The sequence below is a fragment of the Cyclopterus lumpus genome, chromosome 17 (genome assembly GCF_009769545.1).
Source record: "Cyclopterus lumpus isolate fCycLum1 chromosome 17, fCycLum1.pri, whole genome shotgun sequence".
NCBI classification, from domain to species: Eukaryota; Metazoa; Chordata; class Actinopteri; order Perciformes; family Cyclopteridae; genus Cyclopterus; species Cyclopterus lumpus.
The window spans coordinates 15,868,909-15,891,278 of record NC_046982.1 but is presented as its reverse complement, the minus strand read 5'-3'; the positions used below and the strand labels follow the sequence as shown (position 1 = coordinate 15,891,278).

General features: G+C 42.3%; 1 protein-coding gene across 2 annotated transcripts in view; it reads left to right on the top strand.

Moving 5' to 3' along the window:
• LOC117746141 (cAMP-specific 3',5'-cyclic phosphodiesterase 4B-like) overlaps positions 1–13,951 on the top strand; it is a 49,391-nt gene extending 35,440 nt beyond the window's left edge. The window contains exons 9-18 of one of the 2 annotated variants that reach the window (XM_034555018.1): positions 1,004–1,116; positions 7,642–7,735; positions 9,045–9,262; positions 9,356–9,454; positions 9,921–10,085; positions 10,455–10,554; positions 10,789–10,943; positions 11,070–11,192; positions 11,293–11,475; positions 11,565–13,951. In XM_034555018.1, coding sequence (XP_034410909.1) covers positions 1,004–1,116; positions 7,642–7,735; positions 9,045–9,262; positions 9,356–9,454; positions 9,921–10,085; positions 10,455–10,554; positions 10,789–10,943; positions 11,070–11,192; positions 11,293–11,475; positions 11,565–11,933 — 1,619 coding nt within the window. In that variant the 3' untranslated portion in view covers positions 11,934–13,951. Of the gene's footprint in view, positions 1–1,003; positions 1,117–6,447; positions 7,182–7,641; positions 7,736–9,044; positions 9,263–9,355; positions 9,455–9,920; positions 10,086–10,454; positions 10,555–10,788; positions 10,944–11,069; positions 11,193–11,292; positions 11,476–11,564 lie in introns of those variants that run through there. The other variant, XM_034555019.1, reaches the window with a different exon arrangement.
• Positions 13,952–22,370: the final 8,419 nt, after the last annotated feature.

Genomic DNA, 22,370 nt, shown 5'->3' with positions numbered 1-22,370 from the left:
CTTCGGATGACAGCTATGATTGTTCTCTGCAGTCACTCCATCATTCAGTAATTCCGCTCCATGTTTTTGCGTGACTTCAGGGCCAAAGAGGAAGTGTTTTAGTTTCTTTGGCTCACAGCGAGACCCCGGGCCTGGTCCCCCCCCCAATTCAGGGAGTCAAAGTTTGCCTCTCGTGTTGCTTGTGTAAACACAGAGTTTGGTGTTTGATTTGATTTGATTTTCTCCCTCTGAGAGGTTCAGAGAGGCGAGAACCAGTATGTGGATTATAGTGGTGTGCTGTGTGCTGCTCTTGAAGTGGTCTGCATGTTTCAGAAAGGAAGTCGTAGTTTGAGCATTTGTCTTTGCAGCAGTGACAAAGTGCATTCATTAAGTTAATGTAGGTTTTTCTCTTTTACTCCTTTCTCTTCTTCCTCTTCTCCCCCATAGCTTTAGTATAGTATATACAGAGATCCAATTGCTTTAGTCAAAAACATCATAAAGGGAGTATAAAAAGCCAAAAGGGTCTCTTCACCAAAAGCCTCTCTGCAGGCAGTGGGTTTGTACCTGTATGTGCATATTATTTTTATGTTTTTAAATGGGGGGTGTCACATCCGGAGGCAGCAGACAATTTGCACACCACTTGTTCAGCAGAGTCAGAGTGATACTAAGAGGGGGGAGAGTCTGAGAGGGGTTGGGCGGGGAGAACCAGACAGACAGAGTGGGAGGGGGTTTGAGGAGTGCGCGAGAGCGAGGGAATGAGGGGTTATAGAGAGAAAGAGACTACAGAGAGGGAGTCTGCAAACAGTAACTCTAGCCTCCAGTTTATCTGAACTCTCTTGAGGTGGTGGAGGAGCGTAATAGGATGAAGGAGCTCTGTGTACACACCTCCCCCTCTTCCTCTGCGTCTCCTCTGTAAGATCAAGCCACACTGGGACCCTTGGACCTCCATGCATGGTGTCGGGGGGCTCCGCTATGGACATGGATCCTCTTGGGCCTGAATACGTGTCCATGTGTCTGTTGGCAGATGAGTCCTACCAGAAGCTGGCTATAGAGACCATGGAGGAGCTGGACTGGTGTCTGGACCAGTTGGAGACCATCCAAACTTATCGCTCTGTCAGTGACATGGCCTCTAACAAGGTAGGACAATTTATCCTACATATCATGTATATGTGCAAATATACGTGCATAACAGGGCATTTGTGAAGTTGCAAGGACGTTTTTACATCCACATGTCCAATGACGGGATTTCAAGTATGTCCTGTAATGGATGGGACCTTGATTCATGGAATTGTAGCTGGTTATGCAAGACACCTTTTATGTCATATTTTAGACAATTAGCTGATCAGAATCATGCATCCTGTATAGAGTGATGCAATGTAGCGCCTCCCTAAACTTCTAAGAGGTCAGATGATTTTATCAACTGTCTTAGAAAGCTTTTAACCTACACATTGTACATTTAAAAGTTGTAAGATATAAACACTGATATGCTTTTAACGACTGATAATTCTGATCACATCTTTAAGTTCATCTTAAACTCCTAATATATGTGTCACTGTGTCATTGCCTGCTATATCCAGTGAGACAACAATGCCAGGCACACAGCACCACTCCTCTATACAGCGTTGTGTCTCCTAAACCAAAATGAACAAGGATTTAAAAGGAAAGACGATCATTCAGGTTAAATCCCAGATCTGATTCCTCTTCAATGTTACAGAATTATTATTACCACAGTATGTATTCTGTAGTACGCTATTGACACAGAGCTTGTTATGTTGACCTGACTGACTTGTACACAGCTGTACAATTAGCCTTTGTTGCAGTGTGGTTGTCAATATGCGAAGTGAATGCGAAATGTAAATTGCTTTTTGCCACATTGACGCACTTGCAAAGTAACAGCCATTCTGTGGTCGTATATGACCAGGCACCACATTTTATGGATCTCCTGTCATAAAGAAATTAAAAAACATGGTTTCTTTTTGCATAAATAACTACTGACTTCCTGTTAAAATATTCGTATTCCATGGAAAGTGCTGTTCTGCTTCAATGTCCTTTATTTATTCAAACTATGTGAGACGTTGGGTACAGACATTAGTTTGTCCAGACTACTGTTTGAGATTAACAGAAAATTAGGAAAATTACTAGCTTTAAAGATCCACTTATATCTTTTTATTTTAGTCAAAAGAAGGCAGACACTCCATTTGTTTTTATATGAATATTCTTCCACCAGCTATTACGGGGGCTACATATATGATGTGTATGTACACAGAAGTAGGGTTGAAATACTGGCTGATGTTCTGTGCTCAGGTTGGTGTCCAAGCACAACATTTCTGCATTCCTTACAAATGTGCTCATGTGTACAGTATCGCATGTAACACTATAATACATGTCATTTAACTGCAGGCATGTTTGCAGTTTGGTGAGTCTAAACAATAAATGTATCATAGTCATCTCACCTAATAACATTTGCTAATTGGCAAATAAGTACAGCTGAGCCTGTTGGTAATGTCATTAGCCTCGCAGATATTAAATACTTTACCAACACTTTGGACAAATTGAAATACTGTATGGAAAGCTACAGGATCACTAAAGCTATTGCATTTTTCAATACTATAAGATATTGCACTACAGAACAGAAATGTCAACCTCACGATGACGATGGAGGAATCGCCAAAGTCATTGGGACATCCACATTGTGGTGTTTCAAGACAACACAAAGCAGCTATTTGGAACTAATTACTTCCCTTTGCTTTGATGATCGTTTTTTGTGCATATTTCATTTGCGCAGAGATCAACCAAATGACTATACAGTGCACAGTATTACTCAACCAACCCCCCTCTCCGCCCCCCCCCCCCCCCCCCCCCCCCCCCGCAGCCAGAAGAGACTGTATGGCGGCGTCAAATTATAAACACAGGGTGGTGTGGTCCATTTCCGTCTGTATTCTACACTGTGGTCTGAAGGCGGATTGGGATGAGGAGGGGTGTTGTCAGACCGCAACGGGTGACTGTGACCGTGACTCCAGTTTCCTGTCTCTTTATTTCCCGCTGCCCCCCCCTCCCCCTGCGCCATCTCCTCAGCTCCCTGGCTACCCAACGACAATAGCTGCGCTTTGGCCATGCAGCCTGGTTGAGTCTTCTGGGACTGTCGAGACAATGAGCACAAGGCCCCGCAGACGCACTCTAGCACAGCCACTCGTCAGGCGGACCGAGCACATTGTTCGCTCAGAGTCGGAGCCCTCCCAGTACGACCCAGCACCACTACTAAGCATTGTTGACCAATGGTGCTATGAAAAGGGGTCAACAGTTTATGATGTTACAGTCGTGTTCTAGATCGTTGTGCAATTGTACAAGGATGGAAAGAAATGATGTGTTGGTCCAATTGCAAATATGGTGTCAAATACGGGTTCCATTAATGCAGCATATGCAGGCTTTTGCTGCTTTCCAGCATTTAAATGACGTGATGTTTGACAAAGAGCCCGTTTCTTTTCAGAACCAGAGAGGATGTAATTGAGCCCCTCGATCAAACCCAGGGTGTGTCCAAATTCAGTGTCCAAGGGCACAGGTGTATCCGGGGCTACGGGGGACCACACACCCTGCTGACCGCCAGCCCGGTCGCTGTGACCTCAGAGCGGGGAGCGGCTCCTCTGCCCCTCACTATCATTAGCCTCGCCACACGTCCAATGCCGATGCTGGTGACGGCCTTGGACAAACACTGCCATCTGAATCCAGTTAGAGGAGCTTAGCACTTTGCGGGTTAGCGTGCGTGCGTGCGTGCGAGGGCCCCCGAGCAGAGCGCGAGCGAGTAGGAAACTTTAACTCACGTGTGGTCACTTCCACTTTGAAGCGCCGCCGTCTTCAGAGGGGGAAAAAATGACAAAATTATTGAAACAGATGTAGCGGTGGGTCTCTAGCTGCAGCAGGAGTAATGGACATTAAATTACAGTGTTGTGATTCCGTTTGACTGAAAGGTTGGTGAGCAGATCAGACACGCTGCAGTAGTGATTTTGGTGCCTAATTGCAATTGAAAAGTATTACTTCTGAAATGTGCTGATATTATGGAAAATAAGCCAGACGTAGGAAGGTAAATATGAAACCGGCTTTCACTCTAACCCTATTCTTAAGTCGTTTTTATCAACACCTTCTAGGAAATATGTCTTTCTAACGTCTAAAAACTGAAAACGCGCTGGGTATCATCCGCCGTGTGTTGACACTGTAAACACCCACACAGGGGACAGTGGCAGCGTTGGATCAGTCCGGACTTTGTCAAATTGCACAGCAGAGGTATTGCAATATGCAGTCATGCTGCAATCCACTCTGTTCTGTTTTCCAATCAAGGTCAAAGTGTTCAGTAAGAACTGACCTTGGGAAATGCCTTTTGACTTTCTTCCGCATGGCTGATTGTGAGCTCAACAGGTTTTCCGGGACTATTCAGTGATGAACTCATGTGTGTTAGTGGTTTTGGTGCCTGAGGCTACGTTAGGAAGCAGGATGTCTTCCAGTAAACGGACTGAATTACTCTACCAAGTTTAGGGGAAGTAGGTGGGGACACATGCTCAGGCCTGTGTCAGAGGGAGGAGCTATCGACCTTTTGTTAGACTGTGTCGGCCACTCAGTCAAGTCAGCTTTATCGCTATATGTTTCCTGCCTGACTTCACTTCAGAGAAGAGAATTGAGGGAGGAAGCAGGCAGAGTCTCAGACAAGTTATTTCATCGTGAAGCTCTACAGGATTTCTTTCGGCTTGTGTTTGGTTTTTGTAAGTGACAATGGGAATATGCTCTAAAAAGCAGATGCAATTCTTTGGCATGCGTACAAGTTTAAAAAAGGTGAGTTAGTTTTGCATTGTTCTGTGAGAGTGTGGTCTGCCATATGGAGAGTGTGATTCATGCATTAACTCGTTTTATAAAAATGTATTAATTAACTGGTTTGATCAGAGGTCATTTCATTAGAGAACATGATTAAATATTGAATTTAGTTTAATATAGTTAGTTCTGCTTTATTGGACTCATTGCATTGTGAATTTCTTGGCTCGCTTGTTTGGATTCAGACCGATGAGATAAAACAGTAGTGTGGTGGCATATTTGTTTAAATGTAAATTAGTTTAGGTGTTTCAAGTTACACCCAGACATATACTTTGCGTTGCCTTTTTGCGAGACAATGACTCCAGTGTGCACCTATTTTGAATATTCAAACTTTCTGAGGCATCCATCCGCTTCTCATATTCTGAGAACTAACCTCAATTTTTTTTTGTTGGAGTTAATGAAACTTCTTGAGGTTAGCTAAGACCGGGGTTTGTTCTCAATGTGAGCACTGTTTGCTAACATAACTGATGCATGTGTTACTGCCATGCATTGAGTAACCTTTTGTAAGGAACACACTCATAGACTGCTCATCATGTCGTGAGCGTATGCTGTGCGTCTGAGCTGAACTTTATGACCCCGGGTGACGAAAATGTGTCTCTGTGCTTAAAGAATCAATTACCAGCTCCCTTTGAATGGAATAACTTCTTCTGATTCCAAGCTCACATTTTTTGTCCTTAAGAGCTCTCTTTGATTTTTATGGACTGCCTCTGGCAGTCGAGGCTTTAAAAGCAGCCCATGCTTTGAAAGTGGTATTCTACTTTTACAGTCAAGTAGATGTTGGCAGTCTGCTTCACAGCTAGTCGTCAGCTGTTGAGACCAAGAGAGAAAAGACAGAAAAAAAAGCCCTGGCAAAAGACATAATAACAGTTTTTTCTTTTATAAAAACGGGAACTTATGGTCACATTTCAGGCCAAAAAAACAAAAGTGGATTACATTATCCCATTGCATTCTTTGCAAGAAGATTAGGGTGTGATTTTGCATCAGTGCTTTTCTTTCTTGACAAGAAAAGCGATTTTGCATCAGAATCTGCATTCTTTAACAGAAGCTGTCCTTGATTGTGTGCTTTTTTTAACGTCCAGCCTAGTTGTGTCAATCCAGTGCGTCTCTGCTACAGAGTGTGTATTGTATGCTTGTACATGGTTGTGTGCGATGTGATGCAATGCGTTTAGAGTGGGGACCACCGTGAGAACGATAGCATGGGCCACGTGACTCTGTTGCCATGGCGTTCAGGTTGACGTGCAATTGGTGGTACTCTAGTGGGCGGCAGACTAAAAAACTCTCATCTGTTTGTCTCCCATCACCTCATTTAGTGTCGACAATAGTGGAAATTGAGAACAAGAACAGGTCTTTAAAATATACTGGAATAAATATGAACTGGAATGTGTACAGCAGTTCATGCAATGTAAAAAAATAAAGACTTAACCCCAATCTGGTAAATTAATACCCAGCGTCTCCTCGGCCATGTGATAAACACATTGGTGCTTTGAAGCCTCACATTGCGCAGTATGCGTTGGATCTGTTCTGCATTACTGAGCAAGGAGAGCCAATCGGGAAGGGAGGGAATCCGAGTTGGGGAGGGGTGAGGGAGACCGTGGGAGGGGGTTTGCAGAGAGCTCAGGAGTGAGGGAGAAATAGCTAGAGACAGAGAGAAAGATGTGGGGGGATTCTCCAAACTCCGATTATCTGCAGTGCTGTGCATGGCTCAATGTTTAGCGAGGGTGGGAGGCAAAGAGAGAGAGAGAGAGAGAGAGAGAGAATCCACCAGTCTGCCACAGGGGACTCTACAGCTAGAGCGCACCCCCCTCCTCTCCGCCTTTCTCTGTCTCTCGTTTCCTTTCTCCCTCTGTCTAAGAGCCTGCCCTTCCTCCCTGCCTGGCTGAATCTGAGCTTGGGAAGGCTGGATTTCCCCCCTGCATGACACCGGATGACATTTGGATGGTGGCAGGAGGAGAAAGGTTTAGAGAAACGGACAGAGGCAGTGAGGAACCGTATAATAGCAACGGAAATATTGATTGCAACCAGGGGGATTCCATCACTCTCGCCAACGGCTTGCAATCCTGGAAAACAGTGTGCGACGCTATGAGGAGGCACATTTGGATGGGGACATGGGGGTCCACCACAGCCCCTCTCTAGACACTTCAGCAGGGGCATTTTTACCGTAGTCGACCGTTGGAAGGATTTGGTGGCGCTTTGTGCTTTAGGTTGTAGGGCTGAGCTCAGCCTTGGGGGGTCCACTCAGAGAGGAGCATACAGGGCTTCTGCTGGGGAGCGCCAGGGGCTCAGCACAGCTCAGCACCATGCCTGAGGCCAACTACCTGTTCTCTGTGTCCTGGGGATACATCAAGGTGTGTCTCAGAGTAGAGTTGGCATAGATGAGACATGTGTGTGTTGGTGTGTGTGTGTGTGTGGGTGTGGGTGTGGGTGTGGTTGTGCATATACTGTATATTCATGTGTTTACACTGCAGCTGGTGAAATATCTCAGTATTCTTACATTGATGTTTTGATTGCACACTTCAATGCGTTTGATTCCCTGGAAAGATTCTACATAAATATTGTGACACTCTATTTTGTATATCATGCACTGTGTTTTGTTTGTTGAAATGCTCGGCAGTCAAGTGTCTTAGTGGCTAATTCAAACCAGGACCAACAAGACATAAACACTGTCCTTATATGGCGCATTGAAAAACAGAGCCTACGTTCTCCTGGGACAGTGGGAAATAACAGGAAGTGCTTTATATGATCTCATATGGACTTTCTTGAAAAGATCATTGAATCTCATGTATTCTTTTTCTATCTCTATTTCAGTTCAAGAGGATGCTGAACCGCGAGCTAAGCCACCTGTCTGAGATGAGTCGCTCAGGCAACCAAGTTTCAGAGTACATCTCCAACACCTTCCTAGGTGAGCACTGCAGCGCTTATTCAGACACAAATATTGTGTCTGAATACAAATATATAAGTGCAACGTACTTAAATGTGCCGTCATCCTTCAGAAATGACACATACAGTCTATATGCGTCAGAGGTTGTGAGGTTACCCAAAGCATGTGCCAAGTAGCGGAGAAAATCATAGTTAGTCTGCTCCGCTGCTCTCAAACCAGTCTGATCTCGTCTGGAGGGGGGAGACAGAGAGTCCCCTCGCTCTGACTGCAGAGAGATGTGGAGAGGGAGGGGTGGTTAAACTCGGGGAAGACTTCCCTCTGGAGAGATCAGGGGCAATAAGCGGGGAAGAGGGAGAGTGTTTGTGTGCACACGGTGCCATCATGCATTATTCATCAGGAGGACAGCCGTGTTTCCTCGTCTCTCGAAAGCCCAGCAGCGTTTCATGACTCACGGCCAGCCTGTCTGCCCCTCAGGTTTTCCACCTCCCCATCCAACTCACCACCAGCAAACACCCAGACCAGCCAGCTTATCTGGGCTGCGTGCAGACTAATGTAAACACGCCTCCATCTTCATTGTGAAGAAACTGTACCTCTCCTCACAATATCAGTGGTGCAGTGAACCAGATCTCTGCACGATGGAGCTGCTTGGGGAGAAGAAACAAACACAAGAGCGCAGAGAGAATCTCATCTTTGAAGCTTTGTGGTTTTGTTGTCGTCTGTTTTGCAAGCACCTGGCAGGTGTAGTGAGCTGTGCTTTGTGGAGGATGCAGCCGAGATATTTTTCTCTCGCTGCGGTCTATGTGGTGCGCATATTCAGACCGAGGGAGTCTGGCACTCACACACACTGCCAGCTGCGTGAGAATGTCATTCAGCCAGCAGAGAGACTGAATCACATGAACCAAACAGACATGCATACTAACAAAAATACAGTATGGCGTAAACATTTTTGGCCTAATATGGTCCGGTTTCCATGATTCTGTGTATTGTTATAGTTCCATCAGGGCCCTGTTTCTCAGAAAGCACAGGCCACTGGAGCTTTGTTAGATATCATAACATCTCAGTAGCGCTTCTTGACCCTTCTTGAAATGATGTTCCTTTTGCTTTTTCACTGTCAAGAGGAAAGAGGAAAGTTAACTAAGGATTGCTTGCTAAGTAAACAACTGCCAGTGCAGCTTTAATGTGTTGTCCTCGTGTAAACTTTGTTTACAAGCCAGGAGGCTGATACAACATCTCCTAGCTTGTTCTGTTCTTGTCTTTGGAGTAACTGAAAAGCACCTTTTTAAAATCTTTTTTGTTCTAAATTTGTGACTTCTTTTTCTATCTTCTGCAGACAAGCAGAATGAGTTGGAGCTTCCGTGTCCAGTTCCTAAGTCCAGGGAAAGGAAGAGAAGACAGGGCCAAAAGCAGCAGCAGCAGCAGCAGCAGCAGCAGGGTGGGATGATGACTCAGATCAGTGGGGTGAGGAAGGTCAGCCACACACCCAGCATCTCTGGAAACACCAGCAATCGATTTGGGGTCAAGACAGACCAGGAGGAACTGCTGTCAAAGGTAAGCAAGTGACGGGTTATAGAGCAAAACGTATGTACGACATGAAAGTTGTGTGATTGGCTGAAATCCTTTGTCTTGTCTATTATCTAACAGGACCTGGAGGACATAAACAAATGGGGTCTAAATATCTTCAAAGTGACCGAGCACTCCCACAACCGACCGCTCACATGCATCATGTACTCCATCTTTCAGGTGAGTGCCTTGCCTCTTCATCCTCTTCATCTTACACCTCATCGTCCAGTCAGAGAGAGCTCATAAAAAAAGAAGAAGAAGCATGAAAGCGTTCATAAACACATGCTGCTATAGAAGGCGTGAGGCTCAGCCCACTACAGTATGTTCTCTGTTACGTTCAGCTGTCGGTATCACTACAGGGACATCTGCTAGAGGGACATTAGCACTTGAAATTGATTTCTAGCTGTGAATCATTCTGGCAGGGAGGGCAAACTGTTTTCATATTCAGCCTCTTCAGTAATGTATGATTCACAATTTGCCGGTTATGGTTGAGGCATATATTTTAAGGTCAAATCACTAGTCTGCTGGCAAAAAAAAAAACACGACTCTAGGAGATGCTTAAGAAAATACAACTTACACACTGTAACATCTCCAGTGAGGAATCTACACTGTTTCTTTTCTCATTTCCTTCTTCTGTCTTATGCAGGAGCGAGACCTGATGAGGACGTTCAAGATTCCAACGGACACTTTTGTGACGTTCATGCTGACCTTGGAGGACCACTATCACTCCGACGTGGCTTACCACAACAGCCTGCACGCTGCTGACGTAGCCCAGTCCACACACATCCTCCTGTCAACGCCTGCACTGGATGTAAGTCACCCTCTCGGATAGTGGCATACCTACTATGTCAGTAAAGTTGGAAATGGTTGCATTTTGCATATTTTTGCTTTTTGTTGTTGCCAAAAAGACCTGTAATTACCTTCTGATTTTACATATATGATTGATATGTAAGAAGTGTCAACCTGCACCTACTTGTCAAGCTCTTTGTTGTGCTTTAATGAGGTGACTGGCATTGCCGTCACCAATACTGGCATGCTCCAGAAACTGCATGTTGAAAAAATGATGACACATGGAAGGATCGGCCTCAAACAGTTGTCTGATTTCTCACATTTATTTGGCGCCGTTTACTGGATGTGAAGCTCATTGCTTTTTATTTTTCTTCCTCCTCTTGCAACACAGGCGGTCTTCACAGATTTGGAGATCTTGGCAGCCATTTTTGCTGCAGCCATTCACGACGTGGACCACCCAGGAGTGTCAAACCAGTTCCTCATCAACACCAGTGAGTTCTCTATACTAGTACTTCGTCTGTGAAAAGTCACAACGGTGAATTATTTAGTTTACATTTGCAAAACACGCAGACATATTTTGCATGATTTAATGGTATCTGGCTCCAAAGACAAAAATGTTGTTTTTTTAGGGACAGTGCATCGTTACCTGACCTTAGATTAAAAAGCTAGAGCTCCAATTTAACGTCTTTCTTCCCGTCACTTCCCCGTCCCTCCTCTGCCTTCAGACTCCGAGCTAGCTCTCATGTACAACGATGAGTCGGTGCTGGAGAACCACCACCTGGCTGTGGGTTTCAAACTGCTGCAGGAGGACAACTGCGACATCTTCCAAAACCTCACCAAGAAACAGAGGCAATCCCTCCGGAGGATGGTCATCGACATGGTGAGGAAAACGTCTGCACATCTGTCTGATGCCAGTTTTTAGCTTTCAGGGAGATGTCTTGACTGCTTTATTGCTTCCCTCCTAAATGATTTCTTACATCCTTCCTTGTGTCTTTCTCTCCTCCAGGTGCTGGCAACTGACATGTCTAAACACATGAGCCTGCTGGCTAATCTGAAGACGATGGTGGAAACCAAGAAAGTGACCAGCTCTGGAGTTCTGCTGCTGGACAACTACACGGACAGGATGCAGGTAAGGGGCATGCTAGTACACCCACATGACGCAGACAGCTAGGCACACAAGAAAGAGATGCAATGTGTTGATTTTCTTTTCTTTTTTTTTGTCTTTGCAGGTTTTGCGTAACATGGTTCACTGTGCGGACCTGAGCAACCCGACCAAGCCTCTGGATCTATACCGGCAGTGGACAGACAGGATCATGGATGAGTTTTTCCACCAAGGAGACAGGGAGAGAGAAAGGGGAATGGAGATCAGCCCGATGTGCGACAAACACACAGCTTCGGTGGAGAGAACACAGGTAGAGAAGACGCACATTTAGCTTCCAAAATTGACTTATGTTGTTATTCTTTTATTTGACTGACATCATCCCCCGTTTATCTTTTCTAGGTTGGCTTCATCGATTATATTGTCCACCCTCTGTGGGAGACGTGGGCCGACCTGGTCCACCCCGACGCCCAGGACATCCTGGACACGCTGGAGGACAACAGGAACTGGTACCAACGCATGATCCCCCAGAGTCCCTCCCCTCCGTTCTACACCAGTGACGGGGAGGGCGGCCCACTTGAGGAGGTGGAGGGGGCACCTGTGGCGAGTAAATTTCAGTTTGAGCTGACGCTGGATGACCAGGATGAAGAGGATGGAGACGGGAAGAGCGCAATGATGGAGATGACGGACAGTGTGATACTCCAACAACAGGCCTCTGATCGGGACGGGGTTAAAATGGCGCCGTGTGACGTCTCACCTGCGGAAACATAGCTGAACTGACAGTGTTCTCAGAGTGCAGCAAGTTTAGCTGTTTTGGCTGAATTCATTTAATTGCAGTAGAGCAATCCTGCAATGTCGCTCTTTGGAGCTGCCTGGCAAAGAGGGCCTGGCTGAATGTCGGGCACCCCTGCAAACAAGGCTTGGAAACCCTGTGGCAGTTTGTTTTGAGCCCCCTAGAGGGGAGCCGGAAGACGTGTGTTCTTTAAAGAAAGGACTACTGTCAGACTGCAGAGGCATGTCTGAATCTCTCACACAAAGAAGGTGGACGATATGTGTCCGTGTACTTGGACTAGTAAAAATTCCAAACTTGCACTTCAGGAAGTTTTTTATGTTCATTTTTTATTATTTTATTGTGTCGGATGCCACCTGGTAAAATGTCCAACCAAAAAACGACTGGTCAGCAAGTTATTTATACCCAAGTAGTTTTTTTTCTAACACAAGGTTGTGTGCCTTTTTGTAAGTGTTTTTATAATTTATTGAACACATTCATGTAGCTGTAAAACGTGTCAACTTTTCTACAATAAGGACACATTTCTCTCACACAGTCTTCCTCATGTTCTGGCAATAGCATAAGCTTGCTCAGTGGATGTATTTCTAAAATCAGACGACTTCCCAGCACAATTTGCACTTTGTGGCATAGGACAAAGAGACCGTGGAAAGCATCAGTAATTTACATTAACCTAAACATGTAAAACATGTTTGTTTTTTGCCAAGGTCATTTGATAACTTGTGGATCACATTCTTTGAAAATGGGAAAACATTTTGTATTTTTGAGTCCAAAAATTTCGGAAAAAAAAAGAAAACTCCAAAGATCCTGTAAAAAAAGCACTTTGATGATTTCACTGCCACCGCTGTAGAGTGTGAGCCCACGCTTGAAGAGGCAGTAGTGAAACAAATCAAACTTCTGACCAGAAGGGAAATTGATTCCAGACATTGTCATGGAGCTGGACGAAGAGTTCAGGCAAATGAAAGCAATTATTTAGTCAATTTCACCAAAAATATCTTCCATAAAAGTTCAAGATTTCTGTTAGAAACCTGTTTCTACCTTGTAATCCTCCTGTTTCGTCACACACACACATACACCTGTTGTGGTTAACAGCATTCTTATGAATAGGCTTCACGCCGTGACTCTGAATGACTGTACGACTGTGTGCACATTTAAAAAAACACCTATTAGTAATAGAATAATTGTATCTTGTAGTTTTTATTCCAGCACTTTGAATATGTGACAGCTTGCAGCTGGTTGCTGTTCTGTCCAACACTACCTTAAAGGTACAACCTTCAGAATAAGGGGGGGGGGGGGGTGCCAATATCGTGTCATGACACGACACCTCCGGTGTGACTGGCGGTGTGTGTGTGTGTGTGTGTGTGTGTGTGTGTTTGTGTGTGTTTGTGTGTGTGTGTGTGTGTGTGTGTGTGCGCGTGCGCGTGCGTGTGTAAACAGTTGCACAATCTCGTTGCACCCAGCTGAGTTGTTCAGACCCGTCAGCTGTTTGTAACACTATTTATTATCTTTCTCCTTGTTTATGATAATATTGATATTGATTGTTAATATTCCTTGTATATCTGTTATTATTTATATGCACTACCAGGTATCAAATCACAGTTTGACTGGTGGTTCTGTTTTATTATATTTAGAAAGCTGTTTTGCTATACGACCGTAACATGAAGTTATGCAACAACATTTTGACAATTTGAGATGTTTGTTTTGAAGTTCCAGACAGAAAATGATGGACAGTCCAAACCAACCACAGCTCGTGTAGTGCAGAAAAAGTCTGGCATTTGTTTTTGTTCCTGGCGGATTATGAAGGTTGGATATTTACTGCAGTATATTCTGTACGGTGACTGGTCATTGTACGGCTACAGGAATATTTGCTGAAATATATTGCATTGTTTCAAATATATTTTTTCAGTGTTTTTCCTCACAATACTGTATATGGTAAAATGGTATATGTTGTGCTCAACCAATGTTTTCTATCAGATTATTAAAATGAGCATGTATTACATAATTTTCTCGTCTGTGTATTATTGGATCACATGAACAAACAAAACAAATATATATATATATAATTATAATATATTATTATAAAAGGTCAAGGATAATATATATATAAGTATCCTTGACCTTTTATAATAATGTACTGATTGCACAGTGGGGACATTTTACTCTACATTTAATCCAACCTTAGTTATTAAGGCACAGTGGGCAGCAGTGCACCCCCCCCGGGGGTTCAGTGTCTTGCTCAAGGACACTTCAACATGCAACTATGGGGAGAGCGGGGATTGAACCGGGTACCTTGTGGTTACGGGACGACCACTGACGGGACGACCAGATCCCCATGAGTTAAACCTGGTTAGAAAGACTAGACGACAGCGACTTGTTAGTCTATCCCTCATCTATAGTATACCGGCTATACTTGATTAAAAACAAATGCAATAATACATAATGCATAACATATAAGTTAGGAGTTAGAACTAATAACAAGGGCTCTTCCAGATCCTAAACAACATAAACAGCTTGGACACCTTTGGTTTTGAGGCCTGAGTCATAATGAGTTAGCAGCTCAGTAAAGTGTTGTGACACCATTTCAGGCTTTGCCTTTTCTCCGTTCCAGTTAAAAGTCTCGCAGCTTGCAAATTAGCATTGGTTAGACTGGCGACAGAGCTGGGAGGGCCAAATGTGATTACCCTGGTTTTGTTGAAGTTCCTTGCCATTCGGGACAACCCAATTCAAGTTAATTGTCAGTAATTACAAAAATACAGACTAATGTGGTTTTGTTGACGTCATGGTTCCAGTTTTGCAACTCTGAGGGAAAAAAACAGGTGGAAATGACAAGCACAGGGACACCACCTTCCTCATATTTGAGTTCAGTCACTGCTGGCCAGCCAGCCAGCGATGTAAACAGGAAGGGTAGAGATAGTGCTGCTATGTGCCGGGCCCTCAGGGCATTCGCTCTCCCATGGCAGCGAGCACCTTGACCCGAGGAGATAAGCATCTGGAATACGTGCTCAACAGGAGGTCCTGCTGGGTCAAATTGGCACGCGGCCAGAGATGAAGCATAAAGATTTAGTTTTCTGAGTAAGCTCAACAAAACAGGAGGGAATAAAAGACACTTGCTGTAATCTCTTCTTCACTGTTAATATTATGTAAAAGCAGCAGCTCTCCTGACAAATGTGATTCACGTTTTCAGTCTTTGCAGCTATTTAGATTTTCACTTTCGGGTTGATAATCCTTATTATATTCCAAAATACTTCTATTGCCATTAGCTCTGAGCTTGGGTCCTGAGGAACGGAGCGCTGCTCGTCGGACGGGTTTTAGTGCGTTAGTCTGCCTACAAAGGTTTAAAGGTACTCATTACTTGGCTACGAAAACTACCTGGTATAGGAAAGAAAAGTGGCAGCACTCACAAGATCTCCTTTCTGACACTGTCAAATGTACTGACCTCTAAAATGTATGGCAAATAATAATAATGAATAAATCACAGGTCACATTTTGAAGAGGATGTTAGATTCAGTTTACTTTGGAGTTTGAGGTCGTCTGGATGACGACTAGAAACCGGAACCATCCTCCTCTTCCTTTGGTTTCGGCAACAAAAAAAAACACGAGTCAACTGTTTATGCTAAACACAGGAGCAGACGCGGACGAGCGTTTTCCATGATGGTGGTCCTTACTGCCATGGCAATGGGCAGCGGGTTTGTTTGAAACGCTAACACAAGTCTTGTGGTGTGTTGGTGACTGACGTCAGCAGGGTGAAGGCAGACTGCTCCATCTCCGGCAGCAGTGAACAGCCCGGGTTCAGGTTGAGTAGATCCAGTTGACAGTCAACCTCCTTTTCTCCAGTCTGCCAGCCAGCCTCTGAAAGGGCCCGCGGCCCGGGGCCAAGGCAAGAGAGGAAGAGAACCACTTCCAGCAAAACAAACCGGCTCGCTCCGTGTCCATTTTATAAAAACACATGTCTTCCTGGAGTTTCTCCTGACCGGCTGCTGTTTGTTTTTCAGTTGAGTTGACAGTCAGGACTGAATCAACTATGCAGTCAGTTGGTGGAATACAGGGTCATATGGGGCATTCCAGGATAATTCAATAGTGATCCAGATGTGTGGGAGGGGGCAGACACGTAGCCAAGGAAGTGTGCTGAAAAGTGAAAAGTGGTTGCACCTGGTGCGGTGACTGAAAGGAAGACAGAGGGGGGGCTACACAAAATGAACATTTTAGATAAACCAAATCCATAGGGCTGAGATGAACAAAACATTATCGCTGCAGCACAATGTAAACTCCTGAGATTCCGCCAAAGGTCATCTAGACCCAAAGCGTGGATCTGAATCCTACATGGGAGCTTTATTGTTGCATGTTGTTCTTATTCATTCTCACCAAAACACACCCACACACAGTTCAAAACAACATGTGGCACAGCTGATGATCTAAAGATAAGAGTGTTGTTTTACTCCAGCACTGGTCTTTCCATAACAAACTTTCTCTGAGAGGAAATTAACAATAAAGCTATTCATGTTTGCTTGGACAAATGCTGAGCTTGCGTTCAACACCCACAGTATGACAAAGGTTTTTAAAAAGGCCAATCTGGCCGCTCTAAAAGAAAAGGATGAATCAGTCAGCTTCCTCTCACAATAATAATAATAATAATAATAACAATAATAATAATAATAATAATACTAATAATAAATTGGATCTAATAAGTGTACTTAAAAGATGTAGACATTTTACAAAGGGGGAAGGAAGTGAATCCTCCTTCCTCTCAGGCTTCTGTGTGTGTGTGTGTGTGTGTGTGTGTGTGTGTGTGCGTGTGTGTGTGTGTGTGTGTTTCACAGACGCTAAGATGCAGTATTCGGACAATAGCAGGATGTATCCTTCACAGGAAATGTCACAAATCATCTAGTTATCAAACATGGCAGCAGTCATCATAGATACGCCATTGTTTCTTCTCAGTGTGTGGATTTGCCTTTCCATGCAACTGTCTCAATTATCTGAAAATACATAGAATAAGTATGGCAGCAGTTATATAATCCTCAGAATGAGCAATGAAAAATGTCAAAACACACCCAAAATCTAAAACAAGAAGAAAGGGGGATGCATGCCGTGTTTACTTCCAACTTTGAGTCATTTTAATCAGAGAAAGCAAACTGAATTATATGTCACAGTTAAGACATGTGGAGGGCAACACATTATGTTAATTCTGTGTGATGAATGCATTTGCGTTGAAGGCATGTTGTCGTTGGATGTACATGATTGAGAAGAAAAAAGAAGAAGCACATTAGCCCATGTGTAAAGCGCTTGTCTGTGTCAACTCACATTTATCGTGATGCATTTAAGGACACGGCACCGGCATGACATTTGTGCTGATTCCTCGGGGCGATACCCGGCGTGCAGCGAGCCCAAGAATTGTTCGGACATGGAAGGGAACATCCCTGTGGGGACGCAGCGGCGCACACAAGAGCACGCTGTCATCCTTGTTTGTTCAAGAGATAAATAAATAAAACACCCCTGGGACCATACATGCATACTCAAACATGACACACACACACATGGATGCTCACAGACACACACAGACACAACTGTGGGACATAATAGATGAACGGATGTGACACGTGAAGCTGAAAGGAAGAAAGATGGAATGGTGACTGGGGGGGGGGGGGGGGCAGGTGGGGGTGCATGTATATCTGTCGCTATCCGGTGTGTCAAAGTGAGTGAGTGCGTGGGAGGAGACTGAAAGAGAGACGGAGAGAGAGGAGGGGGGGGATCCTACACAAAATGACATTTTCAGATAAACCACATCTATAGGAACAAAACATTCTCGCTGCAGCACAATGTAAACTCCTGAGATTCCACCAAAGGTCACCAAGACCCAAAGCGTGGATCTGAATCCTACATGGGAGCTTCATTGTTGCATGTTGTTCTTATTCATTCTCACCAAAACACACCCACACACAGTTCAAAACAACATGTGGCACAGCTGATGATTTAAAGATACAGGTAAGATAGAGGAAATGAACAATAAAGCTATTTAAGTTTGCCTGGACAAATGCTGAGCCTGTGTTAAACACCCACAGTTTTACAAAGGGAAGTTTCCCCATGTTCTTTATCTTACTAAAACTATTATTGTTCTTATTATTAGTCATACTCCTATTGTATTGTTGTGAATTCCAGTAAGGATCTAAGAGTGTCACGGTCTAAGCGATAAGGCCCCAGACAGTTCCTCTCCACGCTGACCAGGGCAGGCAGCGGCTTTACACCCCGAGACGCTGCCCTGCCCGGGGGCAGGAGGCTCCTCCAGCGGGGGCCTCTGTGAGGAACCGATTGAGGATGCAGATAAGGGCGTCTGTTGTGACTGCGCTGACTAAATGCAAAACGGGACGATGGTGAGATAGCTTTCTCGTTGGTTATCGTAGTGTTTGTGTCTCAGTGCGTGTCTGCATGTGTGCGCATGTGCGGAATGTTTAGAAAGAACAGGGGTGGATATACTAAAGGAAAAGTACCAACACAACAATCCAAAATTATTCCTTCACAAGAAAATGGGCTGCATTTAAAATCCCACTGAAGAAGAAGTACAGAATTATCAGACTTAAACTATCAAAAATAAACATTCTGCAGAAAAATTGGCACTGCGACTTAAAGTGGGGACCGTTACTTTATTGTTAGCAATTAATTAATTAATTACTAACATTATCTGTTGTCGGCCTAGCTGCTAGAGTTGGAGCTAGTTTGAACTACATACGGTAGACCCTTGTTGCCCTTTGGTGCCCTCCAAAGGGCAACAAGATAAACCTGGGAAATCATGCAATGATTAAATGATTAGGAAATACAAAAATCCCTCTGCCACTCACATTTGTATTCATGGACTTTCCTCTCGTGATCTCCAAGCAGAGGGCGCTTCTGCAGTTGCCAGGGGTAACGTGGAAAGACTTTAGCTCAACTACTTTGAAAAAATAAATATTGCAATTTGAATAAAAATATATATCTGTAACACCTGAACACCAGGTGTTGGAGGTGTATGAAAACGTGCAGATGTTCAATGTTTTTAGAATTGTCAGTGTTTTTAGAATGTTCAGTGTGTGTTTCGAATGTTCAGTGTGTGTTTCGAATGTTCAATGTTTTTAGAATTTTCAGTGTTTTTAGAATGTTCAGTGTGTGTTTCGAATGTTCAGTGTGTGTTTAGAATGTTCAATGTTTTTAGAATTTTCAGTGTTTTTAGAATGTTCAATGTTTTTAGAATGTTCAGTGTTTTTAGAATTGTCAGTGTTTTTAGAATGTTCAGTGTTTTTAGAATTGTCAGTGTTTTTAGAATGTTCAGTATTTTTAGAATTGTCAGTGTTTTTAGAATGTTCAGTGTGTTTCGAATGTTCAGTGTTTTTAGAATGTTCAGTGTTTTTAGAATGTTCAGTGTGTTTCGAATGTTCAGTGTGTTTCAAATGTTTAGTGTGTTTCGAATGTTCAGTGTTTTTAGAATTGTGAGTGTTTTTAGAATGTTCAGTGTTTTTAGAATTGTCAGTGTTTTTAGAATGTTCAGTGTTTTTATAATGTTCAGTGTTTTTATAATGTTCAGTGTTTTTAGAATGTTCAGTCTGTTTCGAATGTTCAGTGTTTTTAGAATGTTCAGTGTGTTTCGAATGTTCAGTGTTTTTATAATGTTCAGTGTTTTTATAATGTTCAATGTTTTTATAGTGTTCAATGTTTTTATAATGTTCAGTGTTTTTAGAATTTTCAGTGTTTTTAGAATGTTCAGTGTTTTTATAATGTTCAGTGTTTTTATAATGTTCAGTCTGTTTCGAATGTTCAGTGTTTTTAGAATGTTCAGTGTGTTTCGAATGTTCAGTGTTTTTATAATGTTCAGTGTTTTTATAATGTTCAATGTTTTTATAGTGTTCAATGTTTTTATAATGTTCAGTGTTTTTAGAATTTTCAGTGTTTTTAGAATGTTCAGTGTTTTTAGAATTTTCAGTGTTTTTAGAATGTTCAGTGTTTTTAGAATGTTCAGTGTTTTTAGAATGTTCAGTGTTTTTAGAATGTTCAATGTTTTTAGAATTTTCAGTGTTTTTAGAATGTTCAGTGTTTTTAGAATGTTCAGTGATTTTAGAATGTTCAGTGTTTTTAGAATGTTCAGTGATTTTAGAATGTTCAGTGTTTTTAGAATGTTCAGTGTGTGTTTCGAATGTTCAGTGTGTGTTTAGAATGTTCAATGTTTTTAGAATTGTCAGTGTTTTTAGAATGTTCAGTGTTTTTAGAATGTTCGGTGTTTTTAGAATGTTCAGTGTTTTTAGAATGTTCAATGTTTTTTGAATGTTCAGTGTGTGTTTCGAATGTTCAGTGTGTGTTTAGAATGTTCAGTGTTTTTAGAATTGTCAGTGTTTTTATAATGTTCAGTGTTTTTATAATGTTCAGTGTGTTTCGAATGTTCAGTGTTTTTCGAATGTTCAGTGTTTTTCGAATGTTCAGTGTTTTTATAATGTTCAGTGTTTTTATAATGTTCAATGTTTTTATAGTGTTCAGTGTTTTTATAATGTTCAGTGTTTTTAGAATTTTCAGTGTTTTTAGAATGTTCAATGTTTTTAGAATGTTCAGTGTTTTTAGAATTGTCAGTGTTTTTAGAATGTTCAATGTTTTTAGAATGTTCAATGTTTTTAGAATTGTCAGTGTTTTTAGAATGTTCAGTGTTTTTAGAATTGTCAGTGTTTTTAGAATGTTCAATGTTTTTAGAATGTTCAGTGTTTTTAGAATTGTCAGTGTTTTTAGAATGTTCAATGTTTTTAGAATGTTCAATATTTTTAGAATGTTCAGTGTTTTTAGAATGTTCAATGTTTTTTGAATGTTCAGTGTGTGTTTCGAATGTTCAGTGTTTTTAGAATTGTCAGTGTTTTTCGAATGTTCAGTGTGTTTCGAATGTTCGGTGTTTTTCGAATGTTCAGTGTTTTTCGAATGTTCAGTGTTTTTATAATGTTTAGTGTTTTTATAATGTTCAATGTTTTCATAGTGTTCAGTGTTTTTATAATGTTCAGTGTTTTTAGAATGTTCAGTGTTTTTAGAATTTTCAGTGTTTTTAGAATGTTCAATGTTTTTAGAATGTTTAATGTTTTTAGAATTGTCAGTGTTTTTAGAATGTTCAGTGTTTTTAGAATTGTCAGTGTTTTTAGAATGTTCAATGTTTTTAGAATGTTCAATATTTTTAGAATGTTCAGTGTTTTTAGAATGTTTAATTTTTGGGGATTTTCAGTGTTTTTAGAATGTTCAGTGTTTTTAGAATGTTCTTTACAGCTTTCTTCCGCTGCCTCAAAATGGCCCCCCCAAAAAAAGAAATGAATGAAATATATTTATATTTTAAACTACCAATCCCTCTTATTTGTCCACAGTAATTATACTTTAATTCACAACGACATACAAATGCATCCTGTAGCATCTTTTAGTTGGTATCCACACAAACGTCTCAAGACACCTCCAGAGCACATTTCACAGCCATCCTTTCAAACCTTTTTCTGTCTGTTTGTTTGCAAAGCGTGCTCTTTGGTGCTATTTATTAGCAGAGGTGGAAGTTTGTAGTATCATTGAGGAGAAATGTTAGATCTTTATTTATTCTTAAGTGACACTCACCCAGGGGCCCGCAGGCAAGCATGTGCTATTAATACTCTCACTCCCTGCTGTTGATGACAGCACAGATGGTATGTAAATCAGTGTGAGAAGTTGCTTTTAAAAGTTAATTCAAATGCATTCCTTGTATGGCGTTTGCATGGGCAAATACGTGGAACAGTATTATTAGCGATTAGAGCTTTAGCCAAAAGAGCCACAGGTGAGCTTCTCTAGTTTGGAGCAATGGATGCCAACATATGAGAGAGAGGTATAGGATGAGGAGTTAGAGTAACAGGAGGAAGACAGGAAGGAGGAAGAGGAGGAGCAAGACTAAGATCAAGGAGAGCCATAATCTCTGAGATTCAGGCCCCTGTGTTTGATCAATATGAAACCGAGGACTGTACACAGTTCATTTGTTTTGTGATCATTGGGATGCAAACAATATTTCTTAGGAAATTATATTACAGTATATTTAACTACATATTTCACAATACTGTATATTAAATAAGTATAACACTGAACATGCAAAAGGCATTAGTTTCCCGATTAGACATACATAAATATTGTGTATTTTGTTTGTTCAAATGATGGTGTGTTATTAGAACACAAAATACAATTTTGAGAAGACATCGCAATGCAGTTTCATTTTGCAAGATAATTGTGTGTGGTTCTGGGAATATGAGTTAGGGTCTCTGAATAACGCCTGCACACAATTTAGCAAAGCTGTAAGAATACCTCTAAAATGTAATGTAACGTAATACTGAGTAAATTAGTGTACAGTAAGTTTGCGACACCTCGTGGCAACATAAGGAATAACCGCTGTCCGACTGCAACTGCAGTGAGCGCGTATCGCCAGC